Raw genomic sequence first — 22,635 nt, 5'->3', positions numbered from 1 at the left:
AATAATTATGCTTGTGTGACTGGAAGAAAGTCTGTTCATTCCATGTAATTATACTAATAATATCAATCTTTTTTCTTTGTTTACTAGAACCACCACCAGATGCTACATGTAAGCCCTTTGATCTTGATATTAGAAGTAACAATGTTTCTTGTCATGTGCGTTTGACTGAACTGGCATTGAAGTGCCTCGTTAATATAATATTGTAATTATTATTCTTCCAGCAATGCAAAGGTACATCTTCTGAAACTATTTCAATTGGTAAAATTGGGGACCATCATTTCACTATATCTCATGATGATATTCTGCAATGTATACTAGATAGGGGGGAAACTGCCATTTATGGCATAGAGGACAAATTTGAACCTACTACAAACCTGATGTCGAAAAAAGAAGGTTGTTATTCATGATGGAAAATCAGATGCATTAATTTTGAATGCACAGGCTTTTATTGGCCTCTTTGAAGTGCCTCGTTATGGGGAGAGAACGTCATGCCATACAATTCTTTCTCTGTGTGCGATAACCTTGCCTGGATAAAGCATGTGCAATAAAGTCCATGTAATGAAGACAATAACATCATTCCTTTCTTGCTTTTTGTAAACTGTTTTATTTGTTCTATAAACAGCACACAAAGAGTTGTCCCCTCAGGAGGGGATGACGCAACCCTTGAGTGACACCAGAATCCCAGAAAAAGAAAATGGTACAAATTCATTTCCTTATTACATTACTGAACTAGTTACTATCATTTGTCATTTGCTTTTCATCGTAACAGTGACAATGCCAACTTCTGTTTGACTTGCTTAACTACAGTCTGCAAGAAATTATATCACTCCTGTTTTCTAGAAAAGGCTGATGGAAAGGACCCAACAAAGGTTCCCACCAAGGAGCCACACCCGTACACAAGTAAGCATAGAATATTCTTTATATTTACACATGACTACTTATCAAGTGAAGCTAGGATCTATTTCAGATATCATCTCAACATTACAAGTTAACTGCGAAGATCATAGCTTCACTTGCAAAGTGAACCAGCCGACGGTCAGTGACCTGATAACGGTTCACAATTAACATTTTACATGCCAATACAACGGCTATTCTTTTTTCTCTCTTTTTCAGGGTGCTGGCGATGTGGGGTACAGGGGCCAAGCAGGGCGCAGTGCCCCACCAAACAAAAAAATGGAGAGAGCGGGTGGGGGGGAAGTGGGTGGGGTAGGGGGGGAATTCGCGGTAGGGGCGGAAATCGGGGGGCAAGGGGGGGATATAGAGGCGTCATGCGCGGTACAGCACGTGGCAGGATTTTTCGTACAGGAAGAGGCGCGGGCGGCCATCGGGGCAGGGGAATGGGAGAGGGTTGATGAATTTTATTCGGGGGAGAGTAATCAAATTCTATAATTATAAGTAAAGAGACCTTGTCACGTTACAGTCAAGCTCTGTCCGCTGTACTGTTTATTCTTCAGACTGAGAGTTCTGAATTTCTTAGTTCATGCAGAAACATATTTCAGCTCTACATTTAGATTTTTTCCCAAAATGCATCACTGCAAACATGCAACTGCATAGCTTGACTGTAACAGTGCTTGACTCCTCCCTTTACTTTTATAGATATTGATTATTATTGTTGTGTTATTGTTAAAGTATACAAGTAGATGAATAAAGACATTATTATCGTCATCATCCTTGATTAGATTGAAAACAACCGATAAATAATTCTAGCCAGCCAATGTCTTTCTGTCTTTCTTCATTTACTTATATTGCAATAATTGTTAATTAGAATAAATATTATTATTATTGTAAATATTATTTATGGCCTGCCAGGAGAGACACACCTTTTTAGGAAGGAACCAAAACCACTAATACTTGTTAGCCTTTCATTGGGAACTCATGAATCCTTATCTATTGTGAGGATGTTTGAATTTCGGGAACAGAACAGCCTATTTCCATTAGAGATAAATGACAAGAAATTTAGGCAACTGAAACAATCAATCCAAATTTCCTGTTGATAACATGGACTTTCTTGTGTAAAACAGGGTCCTGTAAGGCATCCACCTTGAATGTACAGTATCATTAAGGTGTGAACAACATTATTCAACTGCTAGTGTCTGTGAAAAACACATGAAGCACTCTTCATTCAGAATTAACCTTCCAAAGCAACAACTAGAAAGCTAATTATTGAAAATTATCATTCCTCACAATATTAAGGTGAGGTTTTTTTTTCTTGCTCAGAAATTCCTGTTACCATAGTTACAGGACACAAGTATTAAGTTTCTTATTCATTTGTTTTGTTCATATGTGGAATAAAACAAAACAAGCCATCAAGTTTCCCATTCAGATTTACCCTTTGCATGATATCTCTCATGTTTGGTATCTCTACATACAATAACTTTTATAGAGTAAAATTAGTTATCGATCAGCGAGTATCTGAGTATTTATTGCCCTGTTTTATTTGTTATCGAGAATGAAGTCCTTTGATTGCAGCCCTGCTCTGTGTGTCAGAACAACTAGAAAGCTAATTATTGAAAATTATCATTCCTCACAATATTAAGGTAAGAATTTTTTTTTTCTTGCTCAGAAATACCTGTTACCATAGTTACAGGACACAAGTATTAAGTTTCTTATCTCTTGCCTTTCTCCTAATAATTGAAACTGTGGTGATATTATTTTCATTTCATTTGTTTGTTCATATGTGGAATAAAACCAAAAAAGCCATCAAGTCTCTCATTAAGATTTCAACCTTGCATGATATCTCTCATGTTTGGTATCTGTACATACAATAACTTTTATAGAGTAAAATTAGTTATCGATCAGCGAGTATCTGAGTATTTATTGCCCTGTTTTATTTGTTATCGAGAATGAAGTCCTTTGATTGCAGCCCTGCTCTGTGTGTCAGAAAGTTTTGAATCGGTTCATAGACCGAATGCATAAATGGCAGCCAAAAAATTTTCTTTTGTTTATGTGCTATTTAGCCTTAGTAGCCTCGATTGCATGGACAAAATACAAAAGAAATGTTGCTTGAGAGCGAGGCTAGTGAGTCTCATTAGCACATAAACAAAAGAATGCATTTTTGGTCGCCATTTATGCATTTGGTCAATTAAAAAGAATACATGACAACAAAGACCTTATGGTCTCAACCACTGTTTATTTAATATATTTCATATGCTTCCTAATCACTGAACAGAGTGTATGAACACTCAAGCTTGAAACAAAACTTGTGAGCCAATGGGCTCTCGTTTGCACGGTTCAAAACTGGAAATTTCATGCTTCCATTGCAAGGCCAAGCATCTGTGGCCATTGTAGATAATTATGCAAAGATTTTTCATTTTCACTTCATGCAAAATATAGACCATTCTACAGTTGTAGCTAAGCTGCCTGGCTTTAGAATGGAAGCGAGGCTGCCAGTGACCCTGTTTTGATACAAACCTTTGTGCTTTTCTCATGTTAATGTAGACTAATTTGAATCACAACAACACAATTTACATGATAAAAGCAGTTAGGTCTGTATCGATTCAAGGTCACCGGCAGCCTCGCAGCCATTCATAGGCCAGGTCACTGAGCAAACAACTGTAAAATGGCCCATTGCCGTTGTTCCAAGTAAGAATAAACATTTGCATTTGTTTTGTATATGTGCTGTCAATTTAACTGGCTCAATAAAGCAATTACTGGCTCAAATGATGGAGGTGATGTTATTTCAAGTTACTAAGGCTACGTATAAAATCAGCCTGTCATTCACTTGAATTTGGGAAACTGGGACAACCAATTTTGCTTCAACTAAGTTAATTCTTATTCTGCTAGGCCCTCTTGTTTGAAAACATGCACCCTTCAGTCAAGCTCTCATGCTGTTCACAAGAGGAGAAAAAATTGTGGGGTGGAAGCTTTTGTGAATTGATTCTGGACTTAGAGAAGTGAAACTGTTTTTTTGGAAATCAGACGGTTTTTCGCCGTTTGGAGCTTGACTGAAAGACTGCACAGACAGTTACCCTTTCACTGCCTTGTGGATGGTGCGTGTGGAAGTCATGAGTCTGTAGACACCTCCTCGCTTTTTGGAGCCTTGCAATTCCACAGGAACAAGGCTGTCAATGTCTTCCTTCCACTCTTCGACCGAGAGTTCAAGCTTATATAAGTTGGTGCCTATGTGTTTGTAATATAACAGCGTCGCCTCTTTTTGTCTTATGGACTTGACCTGGCCAATGTAAACCACCGGCTTCAGATAGGTGCTTTCCTCTGATACAACGGCGACGAAATCGCCCCTGTTGACTGTCTCATCACCCTCTTCTGGTTCCCCATCGGTTGCAGTTTCCCCTTCATCCAGACGGCCCTCTGCGTAATCTCTGGCTAAGTCGACCGCCATTCGTTTCTTCTGATTTGCTGTGCGGCGATCGTATGTATGTTGCGCTTGTTTTCGCGAATGCCTGAGCGCAGATGCTAGCGAAGCCTTGAGAGAGTCCGTACAGTCCCTGTTAAAATCATAGAACAATGTCTGAGTCATGATATGTAATATTACACTCGAGGGGGGAATGAGAGAACTGAAATTATTGTAGGGTAGTTGACCAAAGACTGAAAAACACTCTGTTTGCCCTCCAAGAATTGCATAATAACTGTTTCCAGTTTCACCTGAGACTGACAATGGTCCCAAGAGAAAATATAAGCAATCAATGCTCTTGCATAATTCTGAAAGTGGCCTACTTACAAACACTTTGTTTAGGTCAGAGACTTAACAAACAAACATGGACATGGGATTCAATTAGCTTGAGCAAACTACCAGCCATCTCTTCGCACGGATGCAAACCAAGTATTCTAGTGCATAGGACTGATTGATGAAAAATAAATTATTGGAATCCTATGTTTTTAAGCTGTTTCATGTGAGTCAAAGAATATATTGACCTCTTGACTCAACTTCCCTAATTTTAAGACTAAAAGTGCCCTCTGAATTACTAAGAATAACTCACGATTTGTCGTACGCCCAAGTGATAAAGGAACTTCTGAGTATGTTTATGGAAGCCAACTTTCCCGTAAGGCCATATAGCACGCTCTTCAAGTGGGCAGAAAAGGAGGCAGCAGTGAAGTGATCACCATTCTTGTTCTGGAGTAAAAAAAAGGGTAGTGCATTTGCATTGGTTGTGTTTTGTTTTGTTGTTTTTTTTTTTCATTTTTGAGACCTTTTTCTTATAGAGATCCTTGCCAATGCCACTCACGTGTGTGCAAAACATACACATACATGTTAGGGTGGAAAAAAGAATGAATACTCAAAAAACAAGCAGGGTGATTTTTCTAAAAAAAACACCCTCACAGGGTGAATCTGTTGGAAAAAAATATCCCAGAGAGGTGTTGTTTCTCTTGAAATCACCCCACAAGTGTCCAGGATCACAAAAAATCACCCCAATTGGGTTGATTTCATATCACGCAAGGGTTAATTTTGCAAATCCACTCACCCCAGAGAGATGTGGTTTTCAGTCAAAAACACCCCACTAGGGTTCCTAATCACAACCGTGAACCTTGATAGGGGTGTACTTTTCACAACAAAACACCTCACTGAAATGTGGTTTCACTTGAAATCACCCCCAAAAGGTGTGAAATTAGGTGCAAAAACCCCACTTGGGACATGAAAATACCTAACAAGGGGTAAATTTTAAAATTACCACACCCTGCAAGGGTAAATGTGCCCAAAAAAACACCCCACCACAGAATTTATCACTGAATTTTACATCCTGAAATAGCTTTTGGGGGTGAAATTTGACTGTGACCAACCCTCAGAAGGACGAAATGTTTTAAAAAACCATCCTTGCTATCGAATTGGGGGTGAAATGTGACTGTGAGCAACCCTCAGATGGACGAAATGTAAAAAAAGCCATCCTTGCTATCGAATTGGGGGTGAAACAAGAAGATTTAACAGCTTTATACCTCTATGTTAGGGTTAGGGTGCATCCTTGGCTGGGCCAAAGTAGGGGTATTTAAGGCACTTTCCTCACCCCAAAAGTCCAGAAATTGAAATTTCAATTACACAAGATGTGAGAGTATCATTTGGTAAGTTAGTAACACCAGATTAAAGCCTTACCAGCAGGAGGTATCTACCACTGGAATCGGTCACCATATGCGGCCGATAATCTTTTATGTATGACAGAAGCAGTCGACATAGCTCGTCCTGTGGCTGAAAAAGATTAGTGGCATTTACCTGAATGTTTGGTCAATCATCAAACTAAACGGTAAGTCAACACTTTTGATTGCTGAACACACATTGTACAAATTTCTAACAATTTGAGATTGGCATAAATTGCCAGCTAGCCAGTTTGAGAACAGAATCAACATCGATGGATTTCAACAAATGTTTATGGATGGAGCGCTTCATCCATGTCAATCAGTAGAAATTTCAGGTCAATTATCTCAGATCACCATGAGTGTGGCAAATTGTCCCAAAACAGGCTACCCTTTTGTGATGAGATTGATGTAAATAAATTATGCTTATTCTACAAAATTATGCTGAAATGGATCTTGCCCAGAGTACCTGACAAATAAAATAATTAGTGCATATCAGCGACATGTCAACCAGAACCTCACGCTATGATGATACAACTTTACCCTGCGCTAGATGTAAATGTGACACAGAAGGTGGAAAAAACCTTTCTTGCTACAGCCACAAAACTTTGGAACTCTCTACCTATTAATACAAGATCTAGCACCAGTATTATTGCCTTCAAACAGAATTATTGTAATCTTATAAAGAAAGGTTATGCTGGCTTTGATAGCTTTCCCATTTCATAAAATTTTCACTCTTTGAATATTACATTTTACCCTTTTTAATATTTGTAACTTACATGTATTTTTATATATTTTAGGGGAGGGCCACAAGTTTACCAGTTCTCAACTATAATGTGTCACCCTTGGTAAATCAAGTTATTTATTTATTATTGATTGATTTCTTTATTTACTTACTTAATTTATTGGAACCAAAGAGAAGATTGTCTAACCTGTAGAGCCAGCTCGTCTCGTCCAGAAAACTTCCTTGTCTTGTAGTTATTAAAGTGGAGGACAATGTCCCCACTATCCTTGACAATCAAATAATTCTTCCCAGTGGAGCTCTTTGGGTCAAAGTTACTAGCCTGTTCCCCTGACAGGACTTCCAGGGTCCTTATTTCCAATCCCCGTGCCGGGGGAATAAACACGTACAAGGATAGCATTATTAGGTCACAAAATTCTTTGGCTTTGAACTTCATCGGGCCTGTCAATTCAAACTTTTCTCTTTGCTTGCTAACGGCGGAAACCACTTCCTCCCTTTTTTTAAAGACAAAAGCCAAAAAACAAAAAATGAATAAGGTTCACACAGGTTGGGCTGTCCAGAACAAAGGGAAAGTGAATGATTCAGGTCAAAACTACTGCAGCCAAGAGAGATGTATCTTGCAAACAATGGTTAATCAATTTACTTTAAGTGCCAATTTCTCCTGAAGCTCTAAGCTTCCCTCAAATTAGTGTGACTGGGAACTAACACAATTGTTTGAATCTTAACAATCTGTAGTGTACAGCTAGTTATGCAATATACTGAATACTAATTTTAGTCTATGCCGTCACAGAGTGAGCAAAAAGCAGATTTCATGCTAAGACTAACCAAGGGATCCAGCGATTTTGGGCAGAAAGATCTTCCATCGTGGTTGGCCTTTCCAAATCACCTGCTTTTTGGAGAATTCTGGCTTGCGTTCTGAGTTGGCGGATAATCGGCACCCCTTTGAAGTCAGGAGCATCCTCTTTGTTCACAAATTTTATTGGGTACAGCAGCGAGCTAAGGTGATTTGACACCGTGGCTGAACTGCAATTTCGTTCTTCCTGCAAGGAAACAGAACAGGTTAATTGAGGCTCAAAACAGCCAAAAATCAATAAGTAAATAGAGAAGTGTAAATGAAAGAAAAGCAAAGGAACTTTATTCAAGTGTCTATTAGTTCTACAACTAAATGTGAGCCTGTAATACTTGTGTGTACTGCTCAAAATGGCAAATATTGGAGGGACTGAGTAGTTACTCGCTACACAAGTAAGCATCACAGATAAATTGCGCTACAATTGTGACCCATAACCTTTGCATCTGAGGAATTGTTTTAAAGTAATTTCTCGCCATAAATCAATGGACTTTTTTACATCAGGTCGTGTGCCAACTTGTTTTGATTACACAGGGACAGCTAGTGTATACATTCAACTCACGGAGGATGGAACCCTTTAAACTCTGTTGGTAAGGCAATTTTTTACCATCAGCAGATAGGTAAAAAGTTATATTATCAGAATATTTATCACTGACATGTAGCAGAAATTCATCAAAGGCAAGAGCCTCTGGGTGAAAGTGATCAAGCTTGAAAGTCAAAATTTCACCAACCAAGCAATAAATCAGTGATACAAAATTTTCCAATTTGTTGGTAATTTCTTTCTTTCAGAAAAAGTATGAAGTCATATTACTAATAATAAAAACAATACTGAAAAAATTGAAGGAACTCAGCCAGATGAGTAATTATAAAAAACTTGAATAAGCATTCTATAGATAAAAAAAAAAAAAAACATTGCTGCAAGCTTTCCACCACTAGAGCTGAGGTCTTCAACGGGCAAAATGATGAATGAAGTGAAAATTGGGAGAACATATAGTGAGTTAAAAATGATAACAATCATTGTTATCATTTTCATTTTTATATATTCTCCAAATTTTTACTTCAAGCTTTCAACCACTAGAGCTGAGGTCTTCAACGGGCAAAATGATGAATGAAGTGAAAATTGGGAGAATATATAGTGAGATAAAAATGATAACAATTATTGTTATGAATTTTATTTTTATATTTTCTCCAAATTTTCATGTCATTCATCATTTTGCCCGTTGAAGACCTCAGCTCTAGTGGTCGAAAGTTTGCAGCAATTGTTTATGTGTTTTAACCAGAGAACGCCCGTTCAAGTTTTTTTTATCAAAAACAATATTATTATTGACTTCTTACCATGCAAAGTTGACTTTTTAACAGCTAGCTATTTATAATTTATCTTTAATTTGATAAAGGCAGCATTGAAAAGAGATTTCAGATTATTATCAGCATAAAGCAAGTTTCAACAGCAGATTGGTAAAAAGATAACACATTGTTGACCATACTATTATTCTTTCTTTGATAAGTCTTGGACCTGATTTGGTTGTGAATGGCCAAGAATATTTTAATCATACCTGTCAGCAATGGGGATTACCTCTGTGTTAAAACCTGAGAAACTTTTTTGGGTTTTGTTAGCTCGTGGTAGGATTAGGTTATTGTTTGATGTTTTCTGCTCTTTTGTTTTCCTAAGGGTTCCATCCTTTGTGAGTTTCACAGGTTTTTACCCCGAGGGTGAGCCCCTGTGTAATCAAAACAAGTTGACACACGACCTGATGTAAAAAGTCCATTGATTTATGGCGAGAAATTACTTTAAAACAATACCTCCGATGCAAAAGTTATGGGTCACAATTGTAGCGCAATTTATCTGTGATGGTTACTTGTGTAGCGAGTAACTCCTCAGTCCCTCCAATGTTCGCCATTTTCAGCAGTTTCTTTACACACAAGTATTACGGGCTCGCATTTTTTACTAAACCGCTGGCAACACAATGCAGGCGCGACGATTTTTGCGATTTCAGTTAAAGTGGGAGTAAATTTTGTGATCTTAATTGATAAAAATTGCAATTGGATGTTTTCGTTAATTTGGAGCCTTTTTCTACAACGCTCTAATTAAACAAAATGGTGGCCATTGATGTGGTTTTCAGTCCCCGGCCGTGAGTGTTGGGTGGTTCACTTAGGCGTTTCCACAAAGGTGTCAAAACTTAATTTACGAAAGCATGTAAAGAATCTCTCTCACCTTTAGAAATTCAACGTAACCTTCGATCAAGGGAGTTCTCAAAAAGCACTCTGGTAAAATTTCTGCATCACGTCCTAACGTATTTTTAACGTAACCCAGAAAGCCTGCAAAGAATAAAAAAAGAGTGGTTGTTAACTAGACTTGTAGCGTCACCCAAATATCGGTCATCACTTAATGTAAACGTGGAAATTAAAGCCAAAAAAAACCAAAGATACTTACAAAGCATTCTCTCTTGAGCCTTGTCGTAAGTGGAAAGGGCCACCGGTGCTTTCTCTCTTTCAAAGTTAACTGTCTGGGTAAAGAATTTCTTTACGGAAGCCAAGAATTTTCGGACTGTCTCGGGTAGCTCATCGAATTTGACGGAATAAGGGGTTTTGCGCTTGTTCCCTCCTGGTGCTGAATTCGGGGTAGATTCCGCGTGAATTTCACCCTCACTGACGTCGTGTTCATCTTCGGATCGGGTTAGGCTCACGTTGGTCGCTTCTTGTTCCTTCGAAGTATAGCAGTCAACGAGTGGTTCTTCCAAGTTTTCTTGTTCGGGCGGGACGGGTAATACCGGGAAATCGTCCACGATTTCGATTAGATGAACTGACGAGTTATCTGCAGCACTGGAGGAGCAAGGCATTTGGTGTTCCATTGCGGAAAAGGTGATTTCAACAAAAAAAATACCCAAGCGAGTGATCTGTTGGCGTCCTCAATGATGATATGGAAGAAATGATTTACTGGTGCGAGAAAAATGCTTTGCGAGCTGCGAGATCACACACACCGACACTGTGTCACACTTTATTTATTCATTATTGCATAACTTCATACTTTCATATAACCGCCCTGTTTGGCGGGAAAAGAAGAAACGCAGCGATTACTGTTTTTCAAAGGTACCAAGCCCGCCTACCTCAATGCATTGGTGTTTTTAATTTCTCAGAGACATACTCAAATACGACACTTTCTGTTCAGTGTACACGTTATGGTACATGAAAGTCCTTGTAATGGAGAGTTTTAAAAGTCTTAGATATTCGTTACAAAGCTGTTATCGCATGACTTTATAACTTCTTTTCTTTTTAGATGTTAATGTTACCCAATAAGGGTGCGTTTGATTGGGAAATCCTGAATTTGGGTCCTCGTATTTCCATTCGAAAGCAAAAGTTGTGGCGGTTTTCACTCATTAAAACCCTTCCTAACATAAATTTCCAAATGGTGAAATCTACGACAAAATCCGATTTCAGATTTTGCGTTCGATTGGAAATCCGAAGATCTAGATCCGGAAGTCCCAGTCGAACGCACAACTTCCCGCCATTCATATTTAATTACCAGTCTTTTCCGAGAGATTTCCAACCGACGTATTTAACGGACGTTTTGCAAATATCGGTGCAATGGAGGATTACGTTAATATTCCAAAGCGATTAATCCTTCAACTTATGAGCAATGAAGACGTATTATCTTCATTGTCGAATTTACCACCGAATATTCAAACGGTTGTTGAAAACTGCACGATGACTATTCGGGAAATTGCTGTTAGTGCAGGAATTACACCACAAGAGGAAAGAAGTTCAAATACTTCCTCGCCTGTAAACAGCTTGCCTGCCACCTCTGGAGTAATGCAAGGTATGGTCATATCTTAGTATTGACTTGATGTTACTGTAGAAGCACAAATGAAATCTCCCCGACTTTGGGTTTACGTTCGAATTTAAATTGTTCTTTCAAGATCGTTCGTTGGTATGCTAAAGTGTTGGTTTCCTGGACATCGACGTATCATCAAAAGAGAATTGAAAAGAGAATTGTAACTACAACTAATTTGACCGCAGTTTTATAGAACAACTCTGATGTGGAAAACCAAATTGACTGGTCTTATTAACAATTGCTCGTTCGTGTATTTCAAAACAATTCTTTATGCAAAATTTGGGGGCCAAACAAACATTAAGTGTATTATGAGGAATGATAAAGTAGAGAATGGCCAATTTTTCCTCCTTTCAAAGCAACTGCAAAAGTGAACTTTCAATCTAAAGTTTCGCTTCAACGGTTTTATAAATAAAAGGGTGTAACCACACAAAGCAAGTATGAAAAGCATTATTGTATTGGCTTTTCCAAACTTTATTTAAACGAAAGAAATACTGACTTCTTAGACAAGTACCTCACCACACTAACTAATTGCCTTTCTTGGCAGTCTCAGTTAGAGGTCTTTGGACAAATATGTTGCTTGAGAAAAATAGATCTGTGATTGTCCCACAATTCACTACAGTAGTCAAAACAGAATAGAATACGAGCTTGGTAAAATGTTATTTAAGTTTCGCGAGGAACAAGGTCACTGGCGAACTGGTCTTAGTCCTGTTCACAACTTTCGCAAAAAACCGCCCAAATATGTTTCCGCAAATTGTGGGCAAAAGCTTTTAGTATCTCGTAAAATGCCCTTAGTAATATCTCACGGACTGCCCTATATATTTCCCATATCTCTTGTTGAGTTGACGGTTTTCTAGGGTCTCATTATCCATAGTGCGACTGTCGTATGACCTTGACAAAGTGTTCGCTATTTGTTTCACGAACCAATGTTTGGCAAGATTAAAACAAAGCTTCTCCTTATTCCCGCCAAGGAAACTCCTAATATGGGCAGTAAACAGTTCGATTGGCCAATCACATTACTGCATTTCGAATGACGTCAAAGCCTAACCTTCCAGAAAGTTCCATGGAGAAATGACGTTGTTTGCATCCGCGTTCGCTCAGCCAATGAAAATTCGCGCTCGTTTGTTTTTGTTCGATGAGCCAATGAAATGCTTTGCATTTTTGTTTACGTTCTGTTTTTCGTTATTTTTCAAGGTCATATGAAAGTCGCTCTATCCTCCATTTTGAAACTGGCATCTATCGTAAGTGTGGGATACATTATTGAAAAGTAATTCCGCTGGTCAATTTGGGCGCTGGGTAGTTCGGTTGCTGGCTCGGATGAACAAGAAAGGGGAAATTATCTCGCGATTATCTAATATCTCGAGAGCTTGTAAAGTAAAAAACATCGTGATATTTGTGGCCAGGCCTAACTAGTTTAAGTGCCCCCGAGAAGAGGCTTGGAGGTGTTAAATATAAACTAAGAATAAGAAACCTTGATAGTACATTGATCTTTTTTTTTCTGTCTTAATGGATGCGTCTCTGTCAATGTAGGTAGTGAACATGGTCAATCGAGTCATGAAGATGATCATTTAATCCCTGAGGCTGACCGTATGGGAGAAGATCAGGCCAATCACGGTCCTGCTTATGAACATGGTCAATCGAGTCATGAAGATGATCATTTAATCCCTGAGGCTGACCGTGTGGGAGAAGATCAGGCTAATCACGGTCCTGCTTATGATGCAGAAATTAGTCAAGAAGCATCCACGAGTGGTCAGAATCAACTCAGGAGAAGGGTTGTTCAACGGCGTACCCGGCGCGTTCAGAGCAAGTTGAGGGGCAGGAATAGGCCAAGGGCCAATGACTTGAACGACGGACCACTACCTGCTTCTCAGGAAAGTCAAGTTCGTGATGACCAAGCTCGGGGAAACAACCCACCAAATAGACACCTGAGATACCTGGTACAGAATCTCCGCGCTTACCAAAACAATCTTGAAAAAGCCAGGTTTATGTTACAATATTTCAATGGCTGCAGTTTTAATGCTGGAATGTGTCCTGATGGTGTCATAAGGTTTTCAGATGACGAGGCTGCTCAGCTATCGCGATATGTCCGAGAAATTGATGAAGAGGACAATGCGGAAATAGCTGAGCCAGAGGTATGAGCATTTGAAATGTGTATACATTTACGTCATTGCATTGCTATGGTTATTATTTCGCGTTAAAAATATTAATATAATTCAATTTATGATGGCAGTTCTAAGTTCAGTTATTATCCCTCAAAATTTAGCATACATTCTCTCTGGAATACCTATCCAGTCATCTCCCTTAAAAACATGTTATTTATCTTGAAATAGGTTATCCAAAAGTTGCGGTTCGCTATACAGCAAAAATTTCAGCTGTCTTTACAACAAACCGCAGAAGTGGGGAAAGTGCTCTGTGAAGCACTGAAGACATTCCCAAGCTTGCCAGAAGAAGATGACGATGACGAAAACCCACAAAGTAAAAGGCCAAGATTAACCGAGATTTTAGACGAAGAAGTTAATGTTGGGATATCGTCGACTTCCATGCAGGAGGCTATGCTTGTTCATCGTAATCTCGCCCGTTTTCCAATTCTGGCGTTTTCGAATGAACCTGTGAGTCATCTTGCCAACAAGGATGTAAGGAATGCGTTAGATAATGTCCCAGATAAGATTCACCATGAATGCAATGTTAGTGACAAGTTACACAACACATTTCTCGATCAAAGCGCGTATGAGAACTCTGTTCCAGCTGGAAGAAATCTCCTTTTGTCTGCGCCCATAAACATCGAGTCTGTTGTGGTAAATGATGGTGATGGCATTATTTTGGGAGTGAATCCTTCTTCTGATAGACCCCTCGAAAACGCAACGTACACCAGATTAAACCGAATTGATGCGCCGGAACTGTTTGCTGTTCATTACGTAAGAGACGAAGCGACGAACCAGGTTCTCCACCAGTTTAAAGGGCATTCGTCTCTGCTAGGTATGCAGTTCTTTCTAGATCTTTTCGTTCGTAAGGGCAGCGCGCATTTCCACTATGAGCTTCCCCGAATTGGGAAACTTGAGCCAAAAGATCACTACGGAAGGCCCTTGAAAGAATTTTGGTTTAAATTTCTGACGAGTCCTTCACAGCACGAGTTACGCATTCTTGATGCTATAATCCAGAAATGTGATGGCCTTGATGCACATGAAAAGGCAGTCTTGATGTCTCCTTTTGATCCCAGACTGGCAACTGTAGCTAGTCCCTTTTACCTCAGTTTAAATGCCTTGCTAGTTTTAAGTGGAAATTCCCACGTCTTCACACGATTTTGCCAGGACAAAGGAATGCTTAAACTTCAACGCGTAGCAAGAGAAAATCAGATTGGTCCTTTGTACTGTGGTTTGACTAGGAATCACGTGATTGGAATTGAGGTTGACACATCTGACGATGTGATTTTGTCGCCATTTGCCGCGGTGAATGTTGACCGTTTGCGGAATAAAGGATACCCAGACTTGTATATGAGCCAAGATGGCACAATCAGTGGTCTCCTTCCGTGGCACGAGCGAGCAATGAAGCAGAAAGTATTTTCTTTCACGAGATCGAAGGCAAGAGATCATGTTGCCCAATATCGCAGTGCCAGAAGTCCGGTGTATGGATTCTTCATTGACATTGACAAAAACTGTACAAGGAGCCATTACACTCCTGTGCATACGGCAGAAGGTCATTTGCAAGTAAGGCGTAGTAGATGCATTGGAATAGGTGGTCAATCAACCGGTGATGGCTTGTTTACAGTAAAGCCAATTCAACCAGACACGTTTGTCTGTGCTTACGCACCCACAGCGCCAGTGCGTCGTTTCCATCCGCACAGACAAGGTGAATATCTCATCACTGTCCAGGGAGAAGGTGCCACTGTTGACGTAGACGGCGCAGAAAACGAATTTGAGACAGGACTTGGTCGTATTTGTAATGACGGTGCGTTCCCATTAGCCTTGGTGAGATCTAAGTTTGCCAAGATTATAGCTGATCGTGTGAACTGTAAGTTTGCGAAACGAAATGGGGAAGTTTGGATTAAATCCAACAGATACATAAGGGCAAACGAGGAATTGATGGTTTGCTACACTGAAGACCCTCGCTACTGGAACAAGATCTTCTCTGATGATCAGTTGCAACGAATGAAACTGGCCCTTCAATCATGCCCTCCGACACTCAGAGATGCCGAGCATGCAATTGCTGCACTGGCCGTCTAAGCATTGACGGGTTTTAATCCGTACTTTGAAGGTTTTACATCTGGACTGCTTTCAATTGGTAGTCTTGAGGTGCCTCAAAAATAAGAATAGAATTCATTAAACTCATCAATAGTTAAAGTGAAAAAACTGCAGATACTTGCAATGACTTCACAGATAGACAAATATCAGAAATTCCGGCCACAAATTTGGTCGGTGTAGTACCAGTAGATTTGCTGGTACCAAAAATTCCTATCTGGAGACTCAAACGAGTTTGATAGGTGAAAAAAGAGCTGATTTGCTCAGATGTATTGAAAGAGGTAATCTTTCAAAATATATCAGAAAAAAAAATTCCTGTGTGCAGAACAAGAAAAGGTTTCACAGGTGAAACAAGAGCTGTTTTGCTCAGAGCTATTCAAAAAGGCAATAATTTGGCACCAGTTTTTAAATCCGCCGAGCTGGTTAGTTAATAACCAGTCTTGCTGGTCCCAAGCCCAGGAAAAGGATGAGGGAAAACTGCACGACAAAAGATTAGTCTTAAACGCTTGTACTAAACTAAACAATCAACGTCACAGCGGCCATTGGTCGAGTAAATTTCGGAATTAACGGCTCTTATTTAAAAGATTTCAAGGTCGACACTGTGTCTATGACGTCAAGAGCTCCTGACCAGACTCCGAGCAGTCATTGAGCCATTGTAAGCCCACTGGTTAAGCTCGCAGTAAGCTTTCAAAGTTGTCCAAACATTGCGCTCGACTTAAATACTAAACAATCAACGTCACAGCGGCCATTGGTCGACTAAATTTCGGAATTAACGGCTCTTATTTAAAAGATTTCAAGGTCGACACTGTGTCTATGACGTCAAGAGCTCCTGACCAGACTCCGAGCAGTCATTGAGCCATTGTAAGCCCACTGGTTAAGCTCGCAGTAAGCTTTCAAAGTTGTCCAAACATTGCGCTCGACTTAAATACTAAACAATCAACGTCACAGTGGCCATTGGTCGAGTAAATTTCGGAATTAACGGCTCTTATTTAAAAGATTTCAAGGTCGACACTGTGTCTATGACGTCAAGAGCTCCTGACCAGAGTCCGAGCAGTCATTGAGCCATTGTAAGCCCACTGGTTAAGCTCGCAGTAAGCTTTCAAAGTTGTCCAAACATTGCGCTCGACTTAAATACTACATTCAACGTCACAGCGGCCATTGGTCGAGTAAATTTCGGAATTAACGGCTCTTATTTAAAAGATTTCAAGGTCGACACTGTGTCTATGACGTCAAGAGCTCCTGACCAGACTCCGAGCAGTCATTGAGCCATTGTAAGCCCACTGGTTAAGCTCGCAGTAAGCTTTCAAAGTTGTCCAAACATTGCGCTCGACTTAAATACTAAACAATCAACGTCACAGTGGCCATTGGTCGAGTAAATTTCGGAATTAACGGCTCTTATTTAAAAGATTTCAAGGTCGACACTGTGTCTATGACGTCAAGAGCTCCTGACCAGACTCCGAGCAGTCATTGAGCCATTGTAAGCCCACTGGTTAAGCTCGCAGTAAGCTTTCAAAGTTGTCCAAACATTGCGCTCGACTTAAATACTAAACAATCAACGTCACAGCGGCCATTGGTCGACTAAATTTCGGAATTAACGGCTCTTATTTAAAAGATTTCAAGGTCGACACTGTGTCTATGACGTCAAGAGCTCCTGACCAGACTCCGAGCAGTCATTGAGCCATTGTAAGCCCACTGGTTAAGCTCGCAGTAAGCTTTCAAAGTTGTCCAAACATTGCGCTCGACTTAAATACTACATTCAACGTCACAGCGGCCATTGGTCGACTAAATTTCGGAATTAACGGCTCTTATTTAAAAGATTTCAAGGTCGACACTGTGTCTATGACGTCAAGAGCTCCTGACCAGACTCCGAGCAGTCATTGAGCCATTGTAAGCCCACTGGTTAAGCTCGCAGTAAGCTTTCAAAGTTGTCCAAACATTGCGCTCGACTTAAATACTAAACAATCAACGTCACAGCGGCCATTGGTCGACTAAATTTCGGAATTAACGGCTCTTATTAAAAGATTTCAAGGTCGACACTGTGTCTATGACGTCAAGAGCTCCTGACCAGAGTCCGAGCAGTCATTGAGCCATTGTAAGCCCACTGGTTAAGCTCGCAGTAAGCTTTCAAAGTTGTCCAAACATTGCGCTCGACTTAAATACTACATTCAACGTCACAGCGGCCATTGGTCGAGTAAATTTCGGAATTAACGGCTCTTATTTAAAAGATTTCAAGGTCGACACTGTGTCTATGACGTCAAGAGCTCCTGACCAGACTCCGAGCAGTCATTGAGCCATTGTAAGCCCACTGGTTAAGCTCGCAGTAAGCTTTCAAAGTTGTCCAAACATTGCGCTCGACTTAAATACTAAACAATCAACGTCACAGTGGCCATTGGTCGAGTAAATTTCGGAATTAACGGCTCTTATTTAAAAGATTTCAAGGTCGACACTGTGTCTATGACGTCAAGAGCTCCTGACCAGACTCCGAGCAGTCATTGAGCCATTGTAAGCCCACTGGTTAAGCTCGCAGTAAGCTTTCAAAGTTGTCCAAACATTGCGCTCGACTTAAATACTACATTCAACGTCACAGCGGCCATTGGTCGAGTAAATTTCGGAATTAACGGCTCTTATTTAAAAGATTTCAAGGTCGACACTGTGTCTATGACGTCAAGAGCTCCTGACCAGACTCCGAGCAGTCATTGAGCCATTGTAAGCCCACTGGTTAAGCTCGCAGTAAGCTTTCAAAGTTGTCCAAACATTGCGCTCGACTTAAATACTAAACAATCAACGTCACAGTGGCCATTGGTCGAGTAAATTTCGGAATTAACGGCTCTTATTTAAAAGATTTCAAGGTCGACACTGTGTCTATGACGTCAAGAGCTCCTGACCAGAGTCCGAGCAGTCATTGAGCCATTGTAAGCCCACTGGTTAAGCTCGCAGTAAGCTTTCAAAGTTGTCCAAACATTGCGCTCGACTTAAATACTACATTCAACGTCACAGCGGCCATTGGTCGAGTAAATTTCGGAATTAACGGCTCTTATTTAAAAGATTTCAAGGTCGACACTGTGTCTATGACGTCAAGAGCTCCTGACCAGACTCCGAGCAGTCATTGAGCCATTGTAAGCCCACTGGTTAAGCTCGCAGTAAGCTTTCAAAGTTGTCCAAACATTGCGCTCGACTTAAATACTACAATCAACGTCACAGCGGCCATTGGTCGAGTAAATTTCGGAATTAACGGCTCTTATTTAAAAGATTTCAAGGTCGACACTGTGTCTATGACGTCAAGAGCTCCTGACCAGACTCCGAGCAGTCATTGAGCCATTGTAAGCCCACTGGTTAAGCTCGCAGTAAGCTTTCAAAGTTGTCCAAACATTGCGCTCGACTTAAATACTAAACAATCAACGTCACAGCGGCCATTGGTCGAGTAAATTTCGGAATTAACGGCTCTTATTTAAAAGATTTCAAGGTCGACACTGTGTCTATGACGTCAAGAGCTCCTGACCAGACTCCGAGCAGTCATTGAGCCATTGTAAGCCCACTGGTTAAGCTCGCAGTAAGCTTTCAAAGTTGTCCAAACATTGCGCTCGACTTAAATACTACATTCAACGTCACAGCGGCCATTGGTCGAGTAAATTTCGGAATTAACGGCTCTTATTTAAAAGATTTCAAGGTCGACACTGTGTCTATGACGTCAAGAGCTCCTGACCAGACTCCGAGCAGTCATTGAGCCATTGTAAGCCCACTGGTTAAGCTCGCAGTAAGCTTTCAAAGTTGTCCAAACATTGCGCTCGACTTAAATACTAAACAATCAACGTCACAGTGGCCATTGGTCGAGTAAATTTCGGAATTAACGGCTCTTATTTAAAAGATTTCAAGGTCGACACTGTGTCTATGACGTCAAGAGCTCCTGACCAGACTCCGAGCAGTCATTGAGCCATTGTAAGCCCACTGGTTAAGCTCGCAGTAAGCTTTCAAAGTTGTCCAAACATTGCGCTCGACTTAAATACTAAACAATCAACGTCACAGCGGCCATTGGTCGACTAAATTTCGGAATTAACGGCTCTTATTTAAAAGATTTCAAGGTCGACACTGTGTCTATGACGTCAAGAGCTCCTGACCAGACTCCGAGCAGTCATTGAGCCATTGTAAGCCCACTGGTTAAGCTCGCAGTAAGCTTTCAAAGTTGTCCAAACATTGCGCTCGACTTAAATACTAAACAATCAACGTCACAGTGGCCATTGGTCGAGTAAATTTCGGAATTAACGGCTCTTATTTAAAAGATTTCAAGGTCGACACTGTGTCTATGACGTCAAGAGCTCCTGACCAGAGTCCGAGCAGTCATTGAGCCATTGTAAGCCCACTGGTTAAGCTCGCAGTAAGCTTTCAAAGTTGTCCAAACATTGCGCTCGACTTAAATACTACATTCAACGTCACAGCGGCCATTGGTCGAGTAAATTTCGGAATTAACGGCTCTTATTTAAAAGATTTCAAGGTCGACACTGTGTCTATGACGTCAAGAGCTCCTGACCAGACTCCGAGCAGTCATTGAGCCATTGTAAGCCCACTGGTTAAGCTCGCAGTAAGCTTTCAAAGTTGTCCAAACATTGCGCTCGACTTAAATACTAAACAATCAACGTCACAGTGGCCATTGGTCGAGTAAATTTCGGAATTAACGGCTCTTATTTAAAAGATTTCAAGGTCGACACTGTGTCTATGACGTCAAGAGCTCCTGACCAGACTCCGAGCAGTCATTGAGCCATTGTAAGCCCACTGGTTAAGCTCGCAGTAAGCTTTCAAAGTTGTCCAAACATTGCGCTCGACTTAAATACTAAACAATCAACGTCACAGCGGCCATTGGTCGACTAAATTTCGGAATTAACGGCTCTTATTTAAAAGATTTCAAGGTCGACACTGTGTCTATGACGTCAAGAGCTCCTGACCAGACTCCGAGCAGTCATTGAGCCATTGTAAGCCCACTGGTTAAGCTCGCAGTAAGCTTTCAAAGTTGTCCAAACATTGCGCTCGACTTAAATACTAAACAATCAACGTCACAGCGGCCATTGGTCGACTAAATTTCGGAATTAACGGCTCTTATTTAAAAGATTTCAAGGTCGACACTGTGTCTATGACGTCAAGAGCTCCTGACCAGACTCCGAGCAGTCATTGAGCCATTGTAAGCCCACTGGTTAAGCTCGCAGTAAGCTTTCAAAGTTGTCCAAACATTGCGCTCGACTTAAATACTACATTCAACGTCACAGCGGCCATTGGTCGACTAAATTTCGGAATTAACGGCTCTTATTTAAAAGATTTCAAGGTCGACACTGTGTCTATGACGTCAAGAGCTCCTGACCAGACTCCGAGCAGTCATTGAGCCATTGTAAGCCCACTGGTTAAGCTCGCAGTAAGCTTTCAAAGTTGTCCAAACATTGCGCTCGACTTAAATACTAAACAATCAACGTCACAGTGGCCATTGGTCGAGTAAATTTCGGAATTAACGGCTCTTATTTAAAAGATTTCAAGGTCGACACTGTGTCTATGACGTCAAGAGCTCCTGACCAGACTCCGAGCAGTCATTGAGCCATTGTAAGCCCACTGGTTAAGCTCGCAGTAAGCTTTCAAAGTTGTCCAAACATTGCGCTCGACTTAAATACTAAACAATCAACGTCACAGCGGCCATTGGTCGACTAAATTTCGGAATTAACGGCTCTTATTTAAAAGATTTCAAGGTCGACACTGTGTCTATGACGTCAAGAGCTCCTGACCAGACTCCGAGCAGTCATTGAGCCATTGTAAGCCCACTGGTTAAGCTCGCAGTAAGCTTTCAAAGTTGTCCAAACATTGCGCTCGACTTAAATACTAAACAATCAACGTCACAGCGGCCATTGGTCGAGTAAATTTCGGAATTAACGGCTCTTATTTAAAAGATTTCAAGGTCGACACTGTGTCTATGACGTCAAGAGCTCCTGACCAGAGTCCGAGCAGTCATTGAGCCATTGTAAGCCCACTGGTTAAGCTCGCAGTAAGCTTTCAAAGTTGTCCAAACATTGCGCTCGACTTAAATACTACATTCAACGTCACAGCGGCCATTGGTCGAGTAAATTTCGGAATTAACGGCTCTTATTTAAAAGATTTCAAGGTCGACACTGTGTCTATGACGTCAAGAGCTCCTGACCAGACTCCGAGCAGTCATTGAGCCATTGTAAGCCCACTGGTTAAGCTCGCAGTAAGCTTTCAAAGTTGTCCAAACATTGCGCTCGACTTAAATACTAAACAATCAACGTCACAGTGGCCATTGGTCGAGTAAATTTCGGAATTAACGGCTCTTATTTAAAAGATTTCAAGGTCGACACTGTGTCTATGACGTCAAGAGCTCCTGACCAGACTCCGAGCAGTCATTGAGCCATTGTAAGCCCACTGGTTAAGCTCGCAGTAAGCTTTCAAAGTTGTCCAAACATTGCGCTCGACTTAAATACTACATTCAACGTCACAGCGGCCATTGGTCGAGTAAATTTCGGAATTAACGGCTCTTATTTAAAAGATTTCAAGGTCGACACTGTGTCTATGACGTCAAGAGCTCCTGACCAGACTCCGAGCAGTCATTGAGCCATTGTAAGCCCACTGGTTAAGCTCGCAGTAAGCTTTCAAAGTTGTCCAAACATTGCGCTCGACTTAAATACTAAACAATCAACGTCACAGTGGCCATTGGTCGAGTAAATTTCGGAATTAACGGCTCTTATTTAAAAGATTTCAAGGTCGACACTGTGTCTATGACGTCAAGAGCTCCTGACCAGAGTCCGAGCAGTCATTGAGCCATTGTAAGCCCACTGGTTAAGCTCGCAGTAAGCTTTCAAAGTTGTCCAAACATTGCGCTCGACTTAAATACTACATTCAACGTCACAGCGGCCATTGGTCGAGTAAATTTCGGAATTAACGGCTCTTATTTAAAAGATTTCAAGGTCGACACTGT

The 22,635-nt window shown here is 40.7% G+C and overlaps 1 protein-coding gene and 1 long non-coding RNA gene across 2 annotated transcripts; one reads left to right on the top strand and one right to left on the bottom strand.

The window, feature by feature from the left end:
• Nucleotides 1-3,110: 3,110 nt before the first annotated feature.
• Nucleotides 3,111-10,474, bottom strand: LOC138034803 (uncharacterized). Its single transcript, XM_068881908.1, has 7 exons — nucleotides 10,042-10,474; nucleotides 9,823-9,926; nucleotides 7,589-7,803; nucleotides 6,954-7,257; nucleotides 6,044-6,136; nucleotides 4,938-5,071; nucleotides 3,111-4,445 (listed from the first exon to the last, which is right to left on the bottom strand). Exons 1-7 carry the CDS (start codon nucleotides 10,457-10,459, stop codon nucleotides 3,965-3,967), a joined length of 1,749 nt encoding a protein of 582 aa, XP_068738009.1. The 5' UTR covers nucleotides 10,460-10,474; the 3' UTR covers nucleotides 3,111-3,964.
• On the top strand, nucleotides 6,061-7,687 carry LOC138034805 (uncharacterized). The gene is made up of 3 exons (XR_011129206.1): nucleotides 6,061-6,191; nucleotides 6,822-6,869; nucleotides 7,554-7,687. It is a non-coding gene; the product is annotated as an uncharacterized lncRNA (long non-coding RNA).
• Nucleotides 10,475-22,635: the final 12,161 nt, after the last annotated feature.

The sequence above is a fragment of the Montipora capricornis genome, unplaced genomic scaffold, assembly GCF_036669925.1.
Source record: "Montipora capricornis isolate CH-2021 unplaced genomic scaffold, ASM3666992v2 scaffold_198, whole genome shotgun sequence".
Classification (NCBI taxonomy): Eukaryota; Metazoa; Cnidaria; class Anthozoa; order Scleractinia; family Acroporidae; genus Montipora; species Montipora capricornis.
This window is presented reverse-complemented; position numbering and strand designations above follow the sequence as displayed.